Source organism: Bos grunniens, chromosome 1, assembly GCF_055505025.1.
Source record: "Bos grunniens cultivar Pamir isolate PY7600 chromosome 1, Bosgru_T2T1.0, whole genome shotgun sequence".
Taxonomy (NCBI): Eukaryota; Metazoa; Chordata; class Mammalia; order Artiodactyla; family Bovidae; genus Bos; species Bos grunniens.
This window is the reverse complement of record NC_141165.1, coordinates 100,637,378-100,661,792: the sequence shown is the minus strand read 5'-3', so window position 1 is coordinate 100,661,792 and position 24,415 is coordinate 100,637,378. Positions and strand designations below refer to the sequence as shown.

General features: G+C 38.1%; 1 protein-coding gene across 31 annotated transcripts in view; it reads left to right on the top strand.

The window, feature by feature from the left end:
• PHLDB2 (pleckstrin homology like domain family B member 2) overlaps positions 1–24,415 on the top strand; it is a 241,188-nt gene that overhangs the window by 176,789 nt on the left and 39,984 nt on the right. For 18 of the 31 annotated variants that reach the window (XR_015165931.1, XR_015165849.1, XM_086406982.1 and 15 more), the window contains 3 exons: positions 4,255–4,398; positions 5,616–5,753; positions 18,333–18,461. Coding sequence is in view for 28 of the 31 variants with exons in the window: in XM_086406982.1 (XP_086263108.1) it covers positions 4,255–4,398; positions 5,616–5,753; positions 18,333–18,461 (411 nt within the window). In the remaining 3 variants the exon portion in view is untranslated. The remainder of the gene's footprint in view (positions 1–4,254; positions 4,399–5,615; positions 5,754–18,332; positions 18,462–24,415) is intronic. The other 13 variants (XR_015165935.1, XM_086407144.1, XM_086407091.1 and 10 more) reach the window with 1 other exon arrangement.

The window sequence follows — 24,415 nt, the reverse complement described above, 5'->3', positions numbered from 1 at the left end:
TACACACACTTCATAGTGTATGGTTTTGTTGGTTTTGACAAGTGCAATGTGTAATATGTCCATCGTTGCTATCTCATACATAATAATGTCATCACCCTAAGAATCTCCTGGATTCAACCTATTCATTTCTCTTCCCCGCTCTCGTGAAACCTTGTGAGCCATCATTCTTTTTATTGTCTCTATAGTTTTGCCTTTCCCGGTGCAACAAAACTTTTTGAATGTTTCTAGTCAGAAATATACCTACCTATAGAGTTCGCCCGTGTATTCATCAGGACTCTGGAGTGTTCAACCCTTGTTTCTTCTAATGACTAGAAGAGTAATTCTCAAAGGAGAGGAATTCTGAATAGGACTTCTGTCTCTCCTGCTAGAAAGTTGCAGTGGTTAGAAACTAGGATGGGGGGTAGAAATAAAAAATTGTTGGTGTTCAGGCAAAGTAAATGACCCATCATTTGAACATCTGAGCTGTTGTCATCAGACATGGGGCTTCCTGCACTTTTTATCTTAAATCCTTTCACTCTTTTCCTTCAGAGATCTGCCAAACTTTTGTTAAAACAGTGAGCTGTGTGCTCTGAGGACTAACTTTTGGGAGACCCGTTTCCTCCTGAAGGGCTTCCCAGGTAGCGCTAGTGGTAAAGAATCTGCCTGCCAATGCAGGAGACTCAAGAGACCTGGATTCCATCCCTGGGTTGGGAAGATCCTCTGGAAGAGGGCGTGACAACCCACTCCAGTATTCTTGTCTGGAGAATCCCATGGTCTTGTCTGGAGAATCCCATGGACAGGGAAGCCTGGCGGGCTTCAGTCCATGGGGCAGCAGAGAGTCAGACACAAATGAGCGTCTAAGCATACACACACACACTGTTTCCTCCTGAAGAGGGCTGTGACAAGAAAACTGTTGGATATAAATGAGCAGATTTTGACAGATGTTTCTCATTGCCCCAGTACGCTTCTGGGAAATAGGAGGACTTTGAAGCTTGGAACATCTTCCTTACAGCACACAGCGGAACCCTGTGTCTCCTTTAGAGACAGGAACCATCAAGGGAACCTCTGGGTATCACACAGCAGCTTTGGCAGAGTGCAGCTGAGAGGCAATGGGTTCCAGGGAATGGGTTTTTCATTTTTGATTCTCTGAAGACAGACATATGTTACCTTGAGACAGGAGATAGAAGAATCTTAAAAAAAACTCCTGTTTTTTTTTTAAATGGTCTTCCTTTTTGAGTGTTTTTGGATTATTTACTTAACAAAGTACAGTGTTTGTTATTATTGATCTGAGGAGTAATGGAGAAGAATGTGAAAAACACAAAGATTTTAATGATATTTAGAAAGCCTGAAATTCACCATTTTGACTTTGCTTTTATCTAACACTTAAAGATGCAGATGACCTTGGAAACATGCTCTTTTTAATTGGCTTTATGAATCTGTCTACCACCACCTGAGGTGAAAGCTGAAAACAACTCACTCTTTTTTTTTCCTTGCAGTTTTATTGATATATAATTGACATACAGCACTATATAAATTTAAAGGGTACAGCCTAATGACTTGACTTACATGTTTTGCAAAATGATGGCTGCAGTACATTTAGTTAATTCCATCTCCTTGTGTATTTGCCAAAAAAATATTTTTTCTCTTGTGGTGAAAACTTTTCTACTCTTTTTGAGTAATCATGTAATCATTCTGTCTACAGTGGAAACCTTTCACACTTGCAACACTCTCTGATCTCAAGAGGTTTCTAAGTTAATCTATCTGATTTTTTTTATGGTAATGTATAAGGTTCCACTGAGAGTGAAGTGTTTTAATAAAATCATATATTGTGCTTCCCCAGATGTGCTGTTTTTGAGTTAATTCCATCCACATGCACACAGAAAGGGGAGATAGGAGTAGGAATAAGACAATTTCCATTTACCATACCTGCCCCTCCTTTTTTGCGTATTTCTTCTTAGAAACCTGTTGAGATCAGAGATCTGCACACACACACACACACACAAGGAAGAGTAGATGCAAATTGTCTTGTCCCTACTGTCTCTCCTTTCTGTGTGTGTGCAGATGGAGTTAACACAAAAACAATATATCTGGGTATGCACAATATGTGTGCTTTTATTAAAACATCACTCTCAGTGGAACCCTGTACATTACTATAAAAAAATAAGATAGATTAAAATTCCACTTTTTTCTGTCACCACAAACTAAAGCTGTTTAGTGGCTACCACACCCTTGGTACTCTTTTGTTTTTTATTTGGATATAAATGAGAGTCCAATATCCTCATCCCTTTCTGTTACAAACCAGAGTTTTAGAACGCCCCTTGAAGATTTTCCTTTTTATAAATAACAGTAGCAAAAGTCAATACCTAGATAACTTTTACTGCTACAAACAGACTATCAAGTTGTCTTTTATTAGACCTATTGTGATAAATTTTCTAGAAATGTTGAGTTATACAGATACTTATAAGTGCCACTGTTACCTATCAATATAGTTTTGCAGATTGTTCAGTTTTTCTTTTCTTTTGATGCTTTGCTTCCACCAGTGAAAGATATTTTTAAATCATGTTGGAAGTTGAAACCTAATATGAAATGTTGACCCAACAGGATACTGGCCTTCTTGAGGCTTTCCTGCTAGGATTACTCCTCGATGATTTAGGAATGCCATTCACTATTGCAGGCATTCCTCATGCCCTAAAACTGGCCACCCAAGCCTTAGGACAATGAGATTAATTGTCTCTGAAGAAAGGTCACAGATTGTTTTATTAGTTAATGAGATACTGGATTTAAGATGACAGTTTAAAATCTAAATATCAGAAAACAAATAAACAGAGGGCTTGAAAGGCCTTCTAATCTTTGCTCTAGTCAACCTGAGATGTGTAACTTCTCAATGGTTAAATTTTGAGAAGCAGTAAAGTAGAGTTAAGAATAAAGAATGTTAATAAAGAATAAAGAAACAGACATGATGCCTATCTTCTTACAGTAATTTTTAGGATTGTTAAGTACGTTAAATGAATTTAGAGACACAAAATGTTAGTGATTTCTTTGGTTAATTTGAATGTTATTTTCGGTGGTTAATGAGTAATCTTCAGCAATTTATGCATTATAACTTGGCTGCTGTTTCCAATTTGCAATTGTAAAATTATATAATCATTGACTTACTGGTGCAAAGAAATTGCTTCTTTTTCAAAGAGAGATAAAATTAAATAAATAATGCCTATATTGGCATCCCTTGCCTTATAGAAAGACTGGTCTCCACCAGGGGATATACAAAATAACTGACTTGAAATTCTTGAAAAAAGAAGCTATTTTCAATTTATTGTATCTCTTCTTAAAATAATTGGCAGTCATATTTTGGCTGTGTGTATGATCTAAATATTCCTTTCTTTTCTGGGCATTTGTCATAACTCTGTTCAGAGGTGTAAGTATGCCCTGTCTCACTTAATTTCTTTGCTAACTTTCTCATTCCGTGTCAGTTTTTCCATGACATAATTTTATGAATAATGGCCAATATCCTATTTCATGTCACAAAAGCTCATTGGCCCAGTTAGTGTCTTCATCAGTACATAGGTAAGTAGTAAATAATAAGTAGCGTGCTAATGCAAAAACGGAAACATGAAGTAACTTGGTATTAATTTAGTAATTTTAAATCATTTTGAGGGTTGCCAAAGTAATAAAGTAATACTGTCCTGCTTTTTAACTTTATGGAACATATCAGTGAGGTGGGGCCAAATACCATGTCCCCATTTACCATCTTGTACTGAAAAGAATTTAAATAAGGATTGCTCATTTGCAGATAGCCCTAGCAGTGGGACCCAGCAGAAACTCTGCAGACTTGTAGGAAGTGTATTCCCTTGGAGATGGGAGAGAACATGGAGCTTGTAATGAAGGTAGCAGAGTGCCCAAGAGACATTCCTGAGGAAGATGTCAGAAGTCTCTTCTAGATTCTAGTTCTCTGCACTCCAAACTTTATCTGTAACCTGAGAGAAGTCACTACAATCTCTGTGGACTACAGCTTCCTCATCTATATTACCTCTTAGTTATTTTGGTTTTAAAAGGACATGAATTTGTTCACTGAACCTGATTTGTAGAAGCTTACCTGAGACGCTGTCTACTGGGGGTCTCTGGGACCATGCAGAGTTCCAAGTAAATAGTCACAGGGATGCTTTTCGAGTTCAAATAGACACAGACTGTGAAATGCTAGACTTGTGACTGCTTTATTAACTGGGAAATTCTGGCACTGAAGTGTGACTAGCCCTTTTATGTGTTGATTAATCACAGACCCCAGAGGGTATAAGTGAAGAACAAAGGATTCAGGAGTTGACTGCGATGGAAGAGACCCGGATAGCAATTCTGAACAACCTTGAGGAACTTGAACAAAAAATCAAAGATATAAATGACCAGATGGAGGAATCTTCCAGAGAGGTACAAACCACGAGTTCACTTATTACCCTCTCCCAGTTTTCTTTCTTTCCTTTAGCTTAAATATAGCAATACCTCTTAGGGCACAGGCCTTGGGTAGGCCAGAATACATAGAGGTCAACATGAGCAAATATTCATGGAATGGGTACATATGTGGGGTATATATAATTGCCTTTTTAAAATGTTTCTTCTTTCTGTATTTTTATTCATCCAATGAGATAAACAGAGGAAGCCATTTTTAATATATGTTATTTAACTGACTTTGTCTTAACTGGTATATGCTTTCTGACCTGCTTCAAGATCTATCAGCTGAGGTACCATATATTTAGACGTTTAAGCTCAAATCCAACAAACGTTTTTGTAAGCATGTTAAGTATGAGTTGAGTATCATCTTGGCACTATGGAGGGATTTACATGTGAATCAATCATAGACCTTACTTTCCGGAGGTTTGCAAACCTCTAAAGGAGACAGACATATACAGTATGCTGCTGCTGCTGCTGCTAAGTCGCTTCAGTCGTGTCCGACTCTGTGCGACCCCATAGACGGCAGCCCACCAGGCTCCCCCGTCCCTGGGATTCTCCAGGCAAGAACACTGGAGTGGGTTGCCATTTCCTTCTCCATATATACAGTATAACTACAGTTAAAGAAAAGGGTGATTTTTTCATACCTCCATGGAGTGAGAAGGAGGTGCTCATTCTGCCCAAGACGTATCTTCATGTCTGTTCTCACAGCTGATGCAGACAGCCCATGTGTAGAAGGGAATGCTCATCTGTCATGTACAGACCCTGGAAGCCCCTCCTGCTGGCATTGCTGGAAATGCAGTGCTTGCTTGATGGACTGAGTGTAGTTTTCACTTTCTGTGCTCTAGGGACAAACAGAGATAGTGACTGCTCTCAAGATGGTTCACACTTGAGCCTGAATCTAAGCAAATAGGCAAAATTACCTTAAGAAGTAAGCGAAAAGGAGGGGAGGGTATCATAGAAAAATTAAATTAAAAGATAGCCAGCGTTCTTAGCAAGTATATTCTGGCCTCCCTACTTTCTCACATAAGAATGCTGAGTCTCGCATGGACTCTCTGGAGTGTTTACTGGGCTCCATAATCTGACTGATAACAGTAGTACTTTTTGCCATTTGTACCTGTTAAAAATACACCTTTAAAGAAGGCAGCTGGAAATTTCCCTGAAGGTGAAACATGTCTGACCTTTGTTTGTGTCTTCAGCTGGATATGGAATGTGCTCTCTTGGATGGAGAACAAAAATCGGAAACAACTGAACTTATGAAAGAGAAGGAGATTTTGGATCATCTAAACAGGAAAATCACAGAACTGGAAAAGAACATTGTTGGTGAAAAGACCAAGGTAAAAAGAAAATTATATTTGATACAAATATTTCGGGCAAAATGGTGGTCCCATTGATTAAATTTAAATGTTGTATAAATTGTGGTTTTGGATTTGTATGTCCTGTTCCAGGAGACAGTGACACTAGAAAAAAGTCTTCAGATGAGGTAAGTCGTTGCAGACTAAGAACTATCAGGTTCTTAGTCAGAGCAGCTGATGCTGAGATAGTAGAACCTGCTTAATTTTTGAGTTGATATTTGTGGCAGTTTATCCCTCGTGAGATGAGTGAATTGCTTTTTTCCATTAGCCTTCCTGCTCTTCTGATTCCACTTTTTTTTAAAGAATCATTTTAGTACTTTGGAACTTCTTTACTACTGGTGCCCTGAAAGGATGGCTTAAGCATTTTCAAATATGGTTGCCTCATTTCTTTTCATTTTTCTGTGTATTAAAAAGGTGAATGGGAACCATTCATCTCATCTGTCTTGCCTTGCCATTGGCTTCAATGCAAGTGCACCGCTCTTAGAAAAATACATTGGGGTTTTCAGGGGATCCTCACACACTGCCAAGTGAAAACTATGAAATACAGTTGACACTTATTTTGGAAAAAGTTTTACTTACACGTTTTAGGCCATAGCCTAAATGTTAGCTGATCCCTCCTAGGGAATATGAAGAATTACTTGGAGTTTTTAGAATTCAAGGTAGTAGTTGGGTTTTTGGTTTTTGTTGTTGTTGTTGTTTTTTGTTTATTTCTTCTGGAAAATACTTCATTTACTGTCATCCTAAATTCTAAGTCAGCTATAGCTAAACTCAGCCTAAATTAAAAATTAAAATTACAATTTGAAAAACAAAAACAAAAACAAATGAGCTTACATTCTTTCTTGATCATCGAGTTCTCCTCTAAACTGAGAAAAAGAAAAATAATTTCATTTTGAGTAAATTCCACTGGTAATATGTGGAGAGGATTTCTGCTTCATGTGGCTTCCTTTTTAGGCTTCTCTTTGTTTGAAACCTATAAATAATGGCATTTGATCTTGGTGCCAGAGGGTGAGCTCAAAAAGATATTGTCAGAAATTAAAGTCAGATTAAAAGCTACATATCAATTTCTTGGTTGCCTGCTTGTCAAGATTCAACTGCACATCTTTTTCATGGTAAAGTTTATGTATGTGCCTTTGTGCTCCAGACTTTGAAACAGTAAAGAATCCATTTGAGTAGTGGACATATTTTTCTTTAAAAGCTCAAAACCATATGAAATCATTGATCGTCTAGTTCTGCCGAACAGGAATATTATGGTTTCCAAAGATTCTGCACTGATACAGCAAGGAACTTTTGTTGGAGGCATCAGGTGTCTTTGTTTTGGTGCTTACTAGTATTTTACTGTTTATGTCAAACTGGAAAGCTTGTGGGACATAGGAATGGGGTATCAGATTCTCTGTGAACCTGTCTGCCTTCCCCGTCCGTGTAGTTGTTTGTCTTTGTGTAACCCACATATGACACAGCCTATAAATTCCATACACAAAAGTGAAGTAAGTTGAATGAGTGCTAAATCTCACTTTTCAGGGCCAGTTGTGTGATATTCTCCAGACTAAGGTGGAGATGGAACTCTAGTAACATGGGTGGAAACAAACAAAGAGGAGGCTACTTACATTATTGTTCTTTATTGTATCCTTCCTATTATTATTTTGAAGAGAGGGGACAGTGGGGGCTTGAAGTATAGAACCAGCTCACACAGCTGTTAGGGGATTAGTTGGTCTCGGAAGGTGGGATTATTGTCTGTCATCACATGGTATGAAAAATGACAGAAACTGGCTTTGGGTGAGAGATTCCAGAGGAGAATGAGGGAAGTGAAAGCAGTTACTGCATATTCTTGACAACCAAACTCAAATAGAGACTGAATACCTCTTGGCAGCATCACTGTTTCTCAAATAAAGTTACTCTACTGTTTTATGGCATGGCTATTTCATACCTTCCCTCTGTTCAAACTTCTAGTCCAATTTCCTCCCCTTGGCTCTGAGATGATCTCACCACCTACTTCACTTAGAAATGAGAGCATTTCATCCTCACAAAGAAAGGCTCATGTGTGTGTGTGCTAAGTTGCTTTAGTCGCGTCTGACGGTTTGTGACCCCACAGGCTGTAGCCCGCCAGACCTCTCTGTCCATGAGATTCTCCAGCCAAGAAAACTGGAGTGGGTTGCCATGCCCACATGCCATGCCCTCTTCCAGGGGATCTTCCCGACCCAGGGATTGAACCCAAGTCTCTTATGTCTCCTGCATTGGCAGGCAAGTTCTTTACCACTAGCACCGCCTGGGAAGCCCAAGGAAGGCTCTTTTCCCCTCAAAGACCAGTCCCTTTGTATGTGCCCAGGGTACCGTCCCGCCGTCTAGAGGTTTTTTGGTCCTTCTGTTCCCAGCTCCCCCCCATCCACTCCCTCTTTACTGGACCTGTACTGCCAGTATGCCAACGTTATTATTTTTAAAAATTGGTTCAGGATGGGGAACACATGTACGCCCATGGCTGATTCATGTGAATGTATGGCAAAACCCACCACAATATTGTAAAGTAATTAGCCTCCAATTAAAATAAATAAATTAAAAAAACAAACAAAAATTTTATTATTATTTAAAAATAAAGTTCCTTCCAGTGACTATCTTAGCTAGTTTCTCTTCAGCTGTAGCCGAGCTTTTCAGTTTTCTCAGTACACTGTATGATCTCTTGCTCAGTTAACCGTTCCTCCCATTCTTGTTCCACTGCTCCGTCAGATTTGCTCCTGTTCATACTACTACCTTAGTGCAGCCTAACCCACCTACTGGGTGCTTTTCAGCCCTCTTATGAGCACACTTCTGTTCAGCGTTCAAGATAAGGGACAACTCTTTTCCCAGGCACTACCCCCTACCCAACCCCTTTGCCTCCAGTACCTCACTCTTCTGGCTTTCCTTCCTGTCCTCTTACTTTTCTCTCTGACATTTCCGTCTGAGTTCCCCTTGCTTCTTCCTCTGCCTCTGCCCAGCCAGTTGTTAAGAGGGTCTCTGATCTGAACCACCTTCTTCTCTTTTTTTTTTAAGCAAGATCAAACTTTCCCAGAAGTTAACAGAAAAATTCTGTGCCTTCTCATTGGTCTGAATTAAGATAATATGCCTTGACTCATTCACTTTTTTGTTTAAAAATTGAGGTGTAATTGACATATGATATTATATTAGTTTCAGGTATCAACGTAATTATTCAATATTTGTGTACACCGTGGAATGATCTCCACAGTATGTCTAGTTAACACCCACCATCTCTTGTTGAGAACTCTCTTCTCTTGTATTTTCACATTCTTTTATAGCCAGAGCTTCAAATAACCTGTATGCACTGGTTACTGTCAAATGTATGTCTTTAGTCCACAACCTGTTTCTGAACTTCTGACTCATATCCTGTAGCCCAGCTGATATCTCCACTGAGAGATTTCTCAGGTATTTCCAGCTGAACACCCCGTAACTGAACTCTTGATCTCATCTTTCCCTTTGCCTTCCATACACCTCCCCTACTTCCATTCCTGTTTTTCCTCTAGTTTTCCCACCAGGAAATGGCATCTTTATACACCTATATGCCCAAAGAGAAACCTGGAAGTAGATCTTGATATTTCTTTCTCTATCAACCCCACTTCTAATTGATTACAATGCTATTTTTCAATTACTTTAACTTCTCTGCATCTCCCCTAATAGCATTCTCTTCAAAATCATCAACATTTCCTTTTGAGTTCCATTTCCATTTGCTTCCCTTCAGCCCATTTTCTTCACAGCAGCCAGTGTGACTTTTAAAAAATATAAATTAGGTCACATCATTCTGATTTGTATTCCCCTGTATTTTATATGAACCTAAATTCCTTATCTGTCCTGTTTCTATTACTTTTCTCCCCTCTTCACATCACTCACATGGTGGCCTTCTTTCTATTTGTTCAAAGATCCACCCCACCCTCTGCCCCTGCCAAGGTCCCTTGCAGATCAGCTTCCCTTGCCTGGAATCTCCTTTCCCATATTCTGTGTCTGGTTGGTTCTGTCTTTCAAGGCTTGAGCTCAGTGTTAGTTTTTCAGAAAAACTCTACCAGCCCTTTCCAGCTCAGATGGTATGCTCTCTGTTGTTCTATCAGTCCTTTCACAAATCACATTTTATCATTTATATTTGCTTTGGTTTTGTTAGATATGTATTTCCCTCTCTAGCCTGTGAAATAGAGGCAGGCACTGTTATCCACTGTTTATCCAGCTCATAAGAGGTGCCAAAATACTGCCCAGTATTCTTGGGGAATATTGTCCTTGGATCTTCTGCTAACGGCGAGTCCTGGCTGAGTCTGAACAGAAACGTGGAGCCAAACACCTGCTTAAGAGCTACGTGCAGCCAAGTTTCAGGACAGCTGGGATAGTCTGCCCAAGTGCTCATGCCAGGCGGCTCGTCGAGCCAGGGCGTAAGACAGAAGAAGGAAGTGGCCTTTACCCTTTTGGATCTCGTTTCCTTTCCCATACACCTGTTGCTGCTGTCAGATATAAACGGTGGAATGAGAAAACCAAAACCTGGAAAGATATCCCTGTTGGGCAAACTCCAATTCAGATGTCGGCAGCACATCCTGAAAGCCTGGCTCTCATGTTTTGGAGACAGGGCCTGGAGCCATAGGAGAAAAGTTTAACATCGCATGAGAGTTCAAATCCTGGTGTGAAATTATCGACATTGTTTCCTTGGCTCTCAAGATCAGACTTTAATGTTATTTCTTTTAGCTTATTTGGGAACTATCATTCTGTTTTCCGTGCTTAGTATAAATTGATGTGTTTCATAGGTGACCGCTATTTATTATATGGTACTATACTATGCTCACTTGTGTCTGACTCTTTGTAACCCCATAGACTCCATGGAATTCTCCAGGCCATACTGGAGTGTAGCCTTTTCCTTCTCCAGGAGATCTTCCTGGATTAAACCCAGGTCTCCTGCATTGCAGGCAGATTCTTTACCCTCTGAGCTACCAGGGAAGCTCAAAATATAAACTACAGACATAATAATATAGACAACATAAAATATAGACAGTTTTTAATTATGTATTTGTTGAAAATATATACATACATATATGTATTGTGTATATATATGTGCACATATATATGTGTACATGTGTGTGTGCACACACACATATATGTACATATGCATATATGTACAATACATGTTTGCAGTAGCTCCCTGGACTGCCCTTTCATTGCCCTTATGGGTACCATTGTCAAGCCCGTCAGTGTGCCTGTTTACAGGTGGCTCTAAGCTGAAGGCCATTTGCCTGTTGCATTCTCAGAGAGTGGCCACATCACAAGTAGAGTCTCTATGAGCTTGGATGAACCCCAAACAAAAAGAAGGATCAGGGTTGAACACCAACTCAAAGGGGATATTTATTTGAAGCAGTAAACATAAAGCCATAGTATTTTCTTAGAGCAAGAGAAAGGAGAGAGACTTGTTGTTAACCTCTGCGTTGGAAAACTATTTTAGTTTGATGGGCTTGGTGACTGGGAAGCCACCAGAACTGTGAAGCTCAGTTTGGGCAGAGCTGGAACGGCTTCCCTCCCCCAGCGCTTCCGCTCTCTAAAGGCAAAGCCTCATTTGGACTGCTGGATGTATTTCTGCATTTGTTTATGTCCATTTCCCTTCTGTCTTTGTCTATTTCTGACAACATAAAAAATTCAGAAGCGAAAATAGCTTTTCAGTGTCTCTATTTTTGGATTATCTTCTCATTCCTACCCCTGAGCATATGACAATCAAAAATTAGTTGTACTGAAATTAAATAAAATGGTTAAGGAAAGGCTTTGCTCACATAGTCTTGTTGAAGTCTTTCCTATCACCCAGATGGGTCATCACAAAGTTCAAACCATCCTTCTGTTTTAAGATCTGTCCTCACACAGATAGACTGTGAGACTTTGTAGCAATCCTGGTCTGCATACTTTTGTAGCTAAACACACTTAAATGTGGGAACTGAAGCTTAAATCACTCCATGCCATGCAGCGTGTTCCTGAGTGAAATTTCCTTCAATTAGTTGGCTAATTTTTCTGTAATAAGCCTCGTATCTTAAGTGGTTAATTGTATTCTCCATTATCGTCTTGCCAAAGTACCTGTTACTTCCTCCCCATCCTTCCTTCTGAGCCAGGAGAAGACTGAGCCTGCCGAGAATTCCGTGCAAAGTGTTAATGCCTGTTGGGTGCAGAGTCGCTGCCAAGTCACAGGCAGTGTTCAGAAGAGACCCAGCCCTTCCCGTGCCTCTTTCTTACATTTCAAAGTTAGCTCCCTGTTTAGAGGAAGTGGAAATATATTGTGGGATTTGGGGATTAGGGTTCCAGATTAGGGTGATTTTTTTTCCTGATGATTGTTTGATTACATAAATTCATAGTGTTCTGATTTTCCAGTGTTTTCTACACTAAACATCCATCAATTGTGCAATTAATATGTCAAAAATCAACAGAAAAAAAAATCCTCTGAAAGTAATATAAGAATGTGCCTCTCAAGAGGGTTTTCAACAATTACCCATCTATGGACATAGGTCCATGATCTTTCCTCTATAATTCTGAAAAGTTTTGTAGGGGAAAACATTTTTTTTAGTCAGGTTGGCATCAAAACTTATGGTTGCAAAACTTGACTTGGACTGATATTCATACTTGATATGAATATTCATAAGTAGCAGAAATAGAAGTATATTTGATTATAGGGTATTGCCCCAGACCTCACTGAAAATGCCATATAGTATATGCTTTATAAACTGTGTTACCTCAATTAAATGCAGGATATTCTGAAACCTAGAACACATTTGGCCTTACAAATTTCAGATAAGTAATTTTGGCTCTAAAACAATTGCCTGATCTTGAACCTCTGAGAATGCATGCCTCTTAAACCTCCCCATGTGGTTTAGGAACTGGAAAGAAAGAGACTGGAAGGTGTATGGAGAGGACTTTGAATGGGCCATCCTTAAAAATGATGGCTTAGAGGGGGTTTTCCTGGTGGTTTAGTGGTAAATAATCTGCCTGTAATGCAGGAGACACAGGAGACTTGAGTTTGATCCCTGGGTTGAAAAGATCCCCTGAAGAAGGGCATGGCAACCCACTCCAGTATTCTTGCCTGGAGAAATCCGCATGGACAGAAGAGCCCAATGGACTACAGTTCAGAGACTCGCAAAGAGTTGAACACAACTGAAGTGACTGAGCTCGCACCCATGCATCCTTAAAAATGATGGCTTAGAGGGCCTTCCCTGATGACTAAGCGATATAGAGTCCCCCCAGCAATGCAGAAGACACAGGTTTGGTTCCTGGTCTGAGAAGATCCCAACATGCTGCAGGGTAACTAAACCCTGCTCCACAACTATTGAGCCTGTGCTGTAGAGCCTGGGAGCCTCATCTCCTGAGCCCACACACCCTAGAGCCTCTGCTCCACAACAGGAGGAACCACCACAATGAGAAGCCCTCACACTGCATTGAAGAGTGGCCCCTGCTTGCCACAGCCAGAGAAAAGCCCATGCTCAGCCACTAAGAACCAACACAGACAAAAATAAATAAAAGGATACATTAAATTATTAGCTTAGGTATTATGAATTTTAACGTATCTGTGCATCAGTTGCAAACTTGACACAGTGTTTCAAGAAACATGGCTTCAGTACCTCTTTGTGCTGGATTCTGTTCTGAATACTTTGGAAATTACAAATATGAATTTTAATTTTTCAGAAAACCTTTATCAAGCTAATAGGGCTGCCAGATTTAGGGCTGCCAGGGGATCTTTCCAACCCAGGGATCGAGGCAGTCTCCTCCATCACAGGTGGATTCTTTACTTGCTGAGCCACCAAGGAAGCCCCATCTGAAACATACTTATATTTAAAAGCAGGTTTTCCTCGTAGCTCAGATGGTAAAGAATCTGTCTGCAATGCAGGAGACCTGGGTTCGATCCCTGGGTTGGGAAGATCCCCTGGAAAAGGAAATGGCAACCCACTCCAGTATTCTTTCCTGGAGAATCCCATGGACAGAGGAGCCTGGCGGACTATAGTCTATGGGACTCAAGAAGAGTCGGACATGACTTAGCGACTAAACCACCACCATACATTTAGAAAATCATTTGTTGTTCATCTTAAGTTCACATTTAACTGGGTTTCCTCTATTTTATCTGGCAACCCTATAAACTAATGAAGTAGGCATCTTTACAGGGTAAACTCAAACCAAATATTAGTTAGATGTAGTAAAATTATGTTTTTATTGGCATTCAAAAATTTTCTGTGTGGTAGTGAAATTATAATAGAGCCAGCGAGTTAAATTTCAGTTCCTTCCTTTGAGACTACAACATAGAGAAAATTTATTGTCTTTTAACCAGAGATTTGACAAAATAAAGTCTTGGATTTTTAAGTTTATTCAAGATTATTGGCAACTCCTGTGTACATGTTCAAATTACTAAGGTAAATTTATACCTTCTCCTGATCATTGGTATGATTAGAAGACAGTCATTTTACTTCTGATCTTAAAATTTGTCTTTCCTCTTTGAAAGCATTTTGGATGTTGGAATCTTACAGTTCTTTTGGGAAGAGGGGTTTACTTGAGGCATTTAATCTAAAAGTAAAAACTTTACATTTGGAATGTTACTTGTAAGAGAGGACTTTTATACTATGAAGGCAAGGTTCTAAGGTCAAATACCTTCAGAACAAATTTTGATGGATTCTGTATTTTGTCCTAAGTCTTCATCCCAGAAATCAAATTTTAGTTCATTTTGTAGTTCTTTGGCTCTCACATTATTCTGGTTGGCTGAATCAGTGATTCTGGTTACGTATGAGAAAACCTGGAGAAGTTTTTTAAATGTTTCATCCCTAGCCTTACATCTCTGGAAAATAGTATATTTAAAAGCTCTCCCAGTGTATTCTAATGTGGTCAGGGCTGATAAGCACAGAACTACCTAGATTGTACTTCATAGGGACAGTGATCAACTTACTTCTTTTCTCTTTCTCTAGTCCGTTTACAAATATTTATTGGCTGAGTGAATGAACAACTCACTGGGAAAGCAGATGTAAGCCCAACTCTATACAGTGCTTTTTACTTTCATTTGCTGGTGAAAAATTTACCTTTGGCCCTGTATACACTTTAGGAACATCAGTCTTCAATATGCAAAATAGGCAGAATCTGGCAATGAATTTATGACCCAACTGGATTTTTGCCAGTCCATGTAGAGAAGACAAGGCAATTGGAAAACAATGGAGGCAGCCGTGTCTCTAGGGAAGTCATGTACTGGTCTTTTTTAAATAAATGCCCCCCTGTACATCTGCATCTTCCTGGACTGTTCTGATTCCTGAAAGATTAATCTTATTCTTTCAACAAAATAATTTAAATTTGTTAAAAATATTAAAAATGCAGTTTAAATCATTCATTTCCTGAAAATGGATTTATGAATCTAAGAAAAAATAGGCTGTCTCCCAATGTGATGTGGCAGCCTGGATGGGAGGGGAGATTAGGGGAGAATGGATAAGTGTATGTCTATGGCTGAGTTCCTTCACTGTTCACTGGAAACTGTCATAATATTGTTAATCGGCTATAGTCAATAGAAAATAAAAAATTTAAATTAAAAAGAGAAAATAGCACTGTAGTAATTAAAATAGGTGACGTTACCAGTTTGAACCTGGGGAACGAGGATGATACCTGGTGTTAATGTGTTACATGTAAAAAGCTAGACTCCCCAAACCCTGGAATGTCATGAGTGATACTTTCAGCTCTAATCAACCGCTTGCCTAGAGCTAATTTTTCTTTGAAAACTTCCTGGACAATAATTAGAAGAGAGGTATATTCATTTCTTTCTGGCTCAGCTGTTGGTCTACTGTTGGCTCTTGTAGGAGTGATATCAGCTCTGCGCCCCCTGTGATTTATAGCCTGGCCCATCTGCCACTAGTGCCTCTTCCATCCTTCCCCTCACTTCCTCTGCCCTAGCTTTAGCCCCACTGAGCTTTCGCTCTGAGACCGAGGTAGTGGCCACAGCACTACTGAGAACCACAGAGAAGCCGCAGGCGGTTTTGGTGGTTCCCGCTTGCGTAATTCTTGTAACCGCCTCCTTGTGTGGAATTGCCAAACGTTTTGAGCACCTCAGAAGGAAGGCACTATGTAGACACAAGGTATGTTTTCCTAGTTGTTTATTTGTGCTTATTATTAACAGTTTACAAATTGAGAGCATTAGCGGAATAGTTGGGTTATTTCTTTGGAATTAAGACCTGTCTTTTAGGCCTTTTCATATTAGATGTTTCAGTGTTTTCTATCATACATGATTTTAAATCTTAGGGCTTTGCACATTTGCTATTTGATTGGAATAAATACTTTTCTTGTTTACCTTTCTGTTTGGAACTGGAATGGGTGCAAATTCTGATGATACAGTACTTGGAAACAGAACTCTTTGTGGATAAAATTCTTTTGCTATGTAATAGGGCAGTCTTTGATTTGCAAGTAAGGGAAATAGAACATTTTCTTAGCCAAAAGACAACAAGTGTTCTGTATTGTTGGTTTTATTAAGGGAAAAAATGATTAATTCTGAAGCTAAAGACTGACTGGTACTAGTATATTCAATTTTCTGTGAGGTAACACTTGAGAATCCTTTATTCTATGAAAGACACCATTGCTTCTTCTTACTCCTACACAGCAGCTGTGCATAGTGAGCATGCTTCACATTAAAGACTCAGGAAACTTCCTTTCTTTTTTATTGTGAGATCTTAATTCCCAGACCAGGGATTGAACCTGGGCCCTTGGCAGTGAAAGCACCAAGTCCTAACCACTGAGCTGCCAGGAAGTTCCCTTGTAGGAAACTTTCTTGATTGTCTGCTAAAGTCTAAGTTGTAGAATCATTTTTAGGCTGATAAATGAGGTAAGAGTCTCAGTTTTATGACTTCTAGATTTAATCATTTCTAGAAAAGCACTTTTAAATCAAAATATACATTTCTAAAATACCCTCAAAATTTAAAAATGTAAGCCAAAAGTGGAGACTCAAGTGCACTGATGTAGGTATTGATGTCATATAGTTTTAGACTTAAAATACAACATCTTTTATAAGGAATTTACACATATGTTTACATAGGAAATCCCGACCATTTGGATGAAGAAATGAAAGCGGTATAAATTTATAGGGCTACTTCAAATCTTCATCTTTCAAAAAAATTTTTTTCTGTAATATGCTTGGAAGCCAGCTTTATTTCTACCAAATCAATAGTGAACATAAGAAAGTCAAGTGGTGGTATTTTGCTTATCAAAGGGGCAGGGAACAGTGACAGAAGCAGGGAGATGTAAAACAGAATGCAGCTTTTCTGGTAGCACCACGGAAAGTGAGTAACCTAAAGGAGGGCTCCCAGGTGGCTCAGTGGTAAAGAATCCGCCTGCGAATGCAGGAGATGCAGGTTTGATCCCCAGGTTGGGAAGATCCCCTGGAAAAGGAAACGGAAACTCACCCTAGTATTCTTGCCTGGAATATCCCGTGAACAGAGGAGCCTAGCGGGCTACAGTCCTTGGGGTGGCAGAGTCTGATACGACAGAACACACACACCTCAACTCTTGGTGGTGTACCATTCCACTGAAGCGCTTTAGTTTAGGCTGAGATTATACAAGGGGAGAATTAGATCTGAAAGTTACTTCAAGGGTCCAGAGCATCATAAAAGGAACGTAAGATGGGAAAACTGACACTTTTGTTTCTCAGTTTAAGAGGCAGCCTTATAAGACTGTGTAATAGTGTATTACAGTATTTGCCTATTACACCCTGGAAAACATCCAGGGTCACTTTGGAGTGTGTGACTGGGAGGGAGGTAGTGCTATCTTCTCTTTTCTTGTCTGTTCTCTGACTCCTTTACTTTTTCCCATAGTCCTCGTTTCAGTTATTTTTTATGTCAGTCTTTATAGAGAAGTCCTTATCTCCACAATAAATGTCACACCTTTAGTGTATCTAAACTGTCTAACAAGTCTTCCTTTTGCTGCTTTGTCAACCTTGCATTTTTACTATCTCTCTCAGTGTCTGAACTAGATGATCTCCTTGACAGCAGATTTTCTAGTTGCTTAAGCTCTGAGGTTTGCCAAAGAGCTGAAACTTCCAGATGACTGGAGTATCAACTTATGCACCTAACATGCCTCTAAGCTGAGAACAAAATTTAAATAGTTTCCAAAGTTTGCTTAACACATGCCTTCAGCAAATTGGACTCTGACTGTGCTCAAGGTAAATCCTAGCCATCCTTTGTTTGGTTCCCTGGCAAATGACTCTCTGCAGGGCTATCTTAGGAATTTGGTTGGCATTTCTTTTGTTCTTTGTTCACCATTGACCAACATGACCGTTGCTTCCTCTGCTTTTGTAACATGGTGGCAGGAAGGAAGGGAGGAAGGAAAGACGGGGATCAGTGCCAGCACCCAATGGAGTGGGCTGGGTTTGGAGAATGCAGAAATGGGGCCCCTTGTCTTTACTTCCACTTAGACCCCCTTATCTTAGTCACTAACAAGATATGTTTCTACATTCCTAGGATGTCTGGAGTTTGTGAGTTTGTTTATTTGTGTTATCCATGGGAAATGTTCACTAACGCCTGCTTGGGGTGTGAAGGTAACTTCTATTTTCTGATTTCTGAACTTCAGGAGAAGGTAAAGCTTGATGCTGAAAGGGAAAAACTAGAGAGGCTTCAGGAGCTTTACTCCGAGCAGAAGACCCAGCTGGACAATTGTCCTGAGTCCATGAGGGAACAGTTACAACAACAACTGAAGAGGGTCAGTAGCAAACAGGAATGTGCTAGTTGTTTTTTTGTTTTTTTCAATGAAGTTCCACTTACCTTTGACTCCCTCCTTCACATAGCATAAATTTGCATAAACTCTGTTCATTAGAGAATGTTTTAAATAGAAATATGCATGCTGACAGTACATATTATTCCTTGCTAATCGGTTATAAAATTCCTTCTTGGAATCCTTCACCTCATTAACAATGCAAAAACATTTCTAGTCCTTCTTTGAAACAAAAGAGAGCTGTCACTGATATGTAACCAGCAAGACTGTAGCATTTAAATCAGCTGACATTGTTTCCTGCATTCCATTCTCTACTGCATCTTGAGTACTAATTTCCCTTGTATTTTTTTCCCCCCGACAGCTTAATTTTATACTCCTGTGCACAGATTTTTCTATTCTCTGGTTTGCTCCCCACCACCTCTCATCATTCTGTTTTTCTTTTCTTTTCTTATTCTTAGTGTCATTGAACTCATTAGCATGATCACATAATCAAACAAGACCCAAGATGCAGGGCATTCAATATTCAGGCTTCATAATTTTTTAAAATTTTATGCAGCATAGATTTTCTAGTTGAATTTTATCAGGCTGTTCTTCGATCTTTAATACTGGCAGTGTTGAAAAGACCTTGCTACCTGTCTTCCTAGGTGGATAGTTTTGCAAACACTAGGAAGACCACTTCATATTTCATAGCCTCTTGACAGCTGGGTTGTTTGCTCTAAACAGCAGCCCAGATAGGCTGTGACTATGGGGAGTCAGTCATTAATAGTTCTGGATCTCTAAAGGAGTATAATAGTAATTTGTCCTAAATAAGTAACATTTTATGATTCCACAGGTGTAGGAAAAACTAGTTTTACTCATATTACTATGTTTGTGCCTTCTTGGAAATGGGCAACTTGGTAAAAATCAGTTAAGATAGTATACCCTTGAAAATATTTAAGATGACCTTGAATACAAAAACGTTTGATACCCCTGAGTATCACTAGGTTATGAAAATTTATAGTTGAAGCTTTTCAAGGTATTGCACAGATTGAAAGAATCTTTCAGTATAGAAAGAAACCAGTACAGACAAGTTAACTACAGCTTAACAATTCTAATATTTGTAATTTGTACAATGTTGGATTAAAAAAAATTTCAAAACTGTTTCTTCCCCTTCATTGATTTTATTGTATACAGCTTAATTTGCTGTAAAAAGATAAAACTTCCTGTTCCTCAGTGTCCCAATTCACTGAAAGTCTTATGATAAAAATGATTGGAAAAAGAAAAGTATTTGTAAAGTTATTTTAGTTTGTAGTTTTTTTTTAATGTGTTTATGCCAATTCACAAAAGAGATTGGGAAACTGATTTTTTTGTATTTGTTCACTATTTTTCAGTTTTTGTTATTGCTAAAGATTTTACACAGTCACCATAATGCTTTATTTAGAGTCAGAAACATGGTTATACATTTTGTTCTTCCCTTCCTTTAGTTATCTAGTTATTGCTTGTATTCTTTATAAATATCCAAATAAAAATTGGCAAATTCTATTAATAACTTGGAGTCAAGCATAATATAATTAGTTTGCTTAATCTAGATACTATAAGATAACTCATAAATTTCTGTATGTTCCAAGGATTTTGACTACAAAAGATGAAAGGAAATGATGCAGACAGCCTATTCCACTAATCGAAGGCAAAGACTCCTTCCTCTTCCTTTCCAAGCAGACTGCAAAATTTTTATCATAAAACCCCTTTCCTTAGGAGAGAAACTGGCTTGTGCTAGCTTCTGTTCACCTGATACTAAGAGAAATACTAATTCTGTTTTCCAGAGATGGACAATGATCAAAATGACTCTTCATCAGTCCTTTGGCTTAATCAGTAAAAAGTTCACTTACTTCATGAGAAGTCCATTCATACTGGAGCTTCCTGTGTTATCACAACTCATTTCCCTTCAGACTGCAAACACTCCAGAATAGCACTTCATTACAGAGCTTTCCCCAAGGCATTTAAGCTAAATTCAGTAATGTTGATTTTATTACAACTAACTTCATTAGGTGACAAATCAGACACGAGAAAATGAATGAATAGGAAGAAAATAATTTTCTTAGCCTATATGCAATCTCAAATATGTGAGCCAAAACTGTAAAATGATTTTGTGCATAAACACTATGGATTTATGACTGGGCTTCTTAACTCCTAAGTCATTGCTTTAGAGGCAGAATACAGTTTTCATCCAATGTTGATTTCATGGCCTGTGATTTAATGTAGTTGATAATTGGGCTTACCAGTCAAATCATAGAAGTGATATGAGAAAAAAAGCTGAAGATAAATGAGCCTTTCCTTTGCCAGCAGAGGCCTGGCTAGGATAGTTTTCTTGTGTTTTGATGTTTGTTCAGCTGAATGGTTGAGTTTGGTCTCTTGATTTTAAAAAAATTCTATACAGTGATATCTACAATTAGGAGACCTTTTCTGTTTTCCTCACTAGGTCCACAGTTAGTTTATCCTTTACTCTTGGATAAGTCATTCAACCTCTATGGGCCTCAGTATCCTCATGTATAAAATGAGAAGTTTGTACTAGACAATTTTCATTGTCTTTTTTCCAGTTCAAAAAAGTATGCAAAAGAGTTTTTGAATATAGCGCATAAAGACAGAGAAATAGTAACACACTCTTAAAAAGTTTATAAACTTGCTTTCAGAGTTGGCCTTGAGCAGTCATAAAACTATTCTTGTAGTATCTCCTGGCCATACCATATCTAGTCTCTTCTTTCAGTTCCTCTACTGAAAGAAAGCAAAGAAAACAAAGTTGTGCAGGTAAACTTCTGCCATGCATGCTGCGTGCTAAGTCACTTCAGTTGTGTCTGACTCTTTGCGACCCTATGGACTGTAGCGTGCCAGGCTTCTCTGTCCATGGGATTCTCCGGGCAAGAATCCTGGAGTGGGTTGCCATATCCTTCTCCAGGGGATCTTCCTGACCCAGGGATCGAAACCACGTCTCTTAAGTCTCCTGTATTAGTAGGCGGGTTCTTTACCACTAGCTACACATTCTCAAAAATGTTATTGGGAAGAAAAAATGACTTTCACTGAATTTTCTTTAACACATCTGTTTTATTTCCTTTCACACCTGGCCTTTGAACTTGCAGCCAGTAAGGACTTGTCATATTCTTTTAGTGGAGAAGTTTAGTTAAAATTTTCATTCAACTAGGCACACACTTGACTTTGAGTTTCCTGTATATATTATTCTGTGCTCAATTAAACTACTCCTGCCCCTAAATTCCATCTCTTGAATACTTATTCTTACCTAAAATCTTGTAACAGTTTTTTTTTTACCCTCCCAAGTTGTTTTTCTTTCACGGTGTAAGTTTATATACACACATTTCAATGCTTTAGATAACTTGATCAGATGATTACACCAGAGGAATCTGAGTGCTGAGCTTAGGTTTAATTTTAAACCTTCCTGCCTAGTGTGCTATTATTTTCATACAGTGGTTTAAATATTTACTAAAAATAAATTAGTGACTTTGTGACCTTCATGTGGTTAAAATAACACATGTTGCATATTAACCAGATGTGGGGCAAGCAATTTACTAGCGTAGTGTATATATTGTGAGCCATATGCCCACTTTGAGTGAACATTCTTTATAAACGAAAAAAAAAAGAAACCTTATTAAAATTTTTGTCTCAATAACCTTTAGCCACAGGCCAAGTTTAATTGAAAGTCTTTAAAAACTTGAATATGGAAGCTTCTGTGAATAAATATATCACTGATGTTTTAAGACTGCAGATATTTTGTTTTAAGACATAACATTAGAGTTACATCTTAATTCCTTTAGTAACAACTAGATTTAGTCCAAATTCATTAATTCTTGTAGAAGTTATAAGCATGAAATCTCTGATAAATTTGAAATATCACCCAGTTACTTGAAACCAAAACTGCTTTACATTTGGCCAATTAAAATGTAAAGAAGTTTTGAGAAATGCTGAATGAGTTTTTCACCTTGTTTTTTCTGTTCTTAGGCTTTAAGAATCCACTGTCTGTGTTGGCATAATAATCTTGTTGCTATCGTGCTGATTGTAATTTCATGGTAGCTAATAGTCCTTTTGTGAATCATCCCCAGAATAAAATTAATTCCAGAAGATAGGAAAATATTTCATTTAATTAAAATATTTAATTTATCACTTACATGAAAATCAGAGGGGGGGTAGTGTGTTTAAATACTGATAATAGACCTAATTTATCACAGATTTATCCAACTCTTTTTTTTTTTTGAAATTTGAACAGAACCTGTACTTTAGTTAATAATACTGTGTCACATTTATTTTCCTGTTTTTTTTAAACCAAGATAGTATTTCTTTATATTCTCAGAATTGAATTAAAAGATTCAATCCTCATTCAGTTTTTTTAAATCACTAAGATAATAAACTTTCTAGACATAGCAGTGATACTAGATGCCAAAATACATGAAACTATATCAAAGTTTTGAAAAATATAAATTAGAAATCTAGTATTCTATTCTTACCAAGTCAAACAAGTGGAACCAAAATGTCATAAATTTTTTAGTTAGGCAAAAATTCATGTTTTCTAAAATATATGTATCGTATTATACGTACATACTATATGTGTGTGTGTGTGCGTGCATGCGCATATACAAAAGGTTTTCTACTATGCTTGATAAAAGGTTGAGAAAGAACAACACAAAATCCAACTCTTTTTAATGTGTTGTTTGAAAAAAATGCCCTGGCACTTAGAGCTCTGAGTCACATAGCCCAGCTGCCTGTTTTTTTTTTTTGGGGGGGGTCATTAATTATTTATAAATTATATATTTAAAAAGAATCTTCTATACATACCACATTTTATGGTTCTGTCAAAGGCTCCCCAAATCAGGGGGCTTTTTGTTTTCTCTGAGTAAATGGGAGAACAATTCATACCACATGCACCAGCCTCTGCTCAGGTCCAGTTTCACCCCTGTCTTCAGACATCTCATAGGTTAGAGAATGCCTCTTCTAGACTGATTTTTACAATTTCTGTTTGTTCTTAAATGTCCTGAAGTTTATTCCTAGACTAGCACTGCTTAACCTTTTGAGTCAGTCTTTGTGCTTTATGAACACTGTGGTTCCTACTGTTTCTAGTAAAAAGGTTTATAAACAATTTTAAGGGATTGACAGAAACCCATATAAGAACTCCAGTCTTCAAATGTTTTTGATGACTTCTCCCTTCACTAAAATTACTTGAGCATGCATTCCTATATGTACATACATATAGGTCATATAATGTTATAAATATGTGTATTATATGTATTGTATGCATGCTCAAAGTATATATATTCATTTTAAAGAATCTTACATATGTTACTTTACCTGAATGTACATTAGAGAACATTTATTGAGAAATTGTAAAGGAAAAGGAAAAACTAAAAATAAATATAAAGAAGGTCTAATATTTCTTCCTCACATCCCAAGTGCCTTGTGTTATATGCCATTTGAGTACATATATGTACCTCTGATCTGTTACGTATGCCAACTTTTAAATCTTTTTTTTAAGGTTTATTTTTTAAAATATATTTATTATTAGCTGAAGGATAATTGCTTTATAATATTGTGTTGTTTTTTTGCAATACATCAACATGAATCAGCCATAGGTATACATAAATCCCCTCCCTCCCACCTCCCACCCTATCCCCTGAATCTTTTATTTTTTATAGTAAGCAACTTTGAAATATTGAATTTAGTCTTTATGCTAAAGTCTGATTTCATCTGGAAATTTGTGAAAAATAAGTTTCTCAAGAGATTATGTTACACCTTTGGTCTGCAGATAATGTTTAGGTTATTTATGGCATTCTTTTTATGTTTCATGATCCATTTTAAAGCCACCTGGTAGAGTTAAAGCAAGAATTCCTACAACCAAAGAACAGTCTAAAACCAATGGTGAAATACATGTCCCCCTCCTCACCCCTACCGCAGTCCCTTTCAGT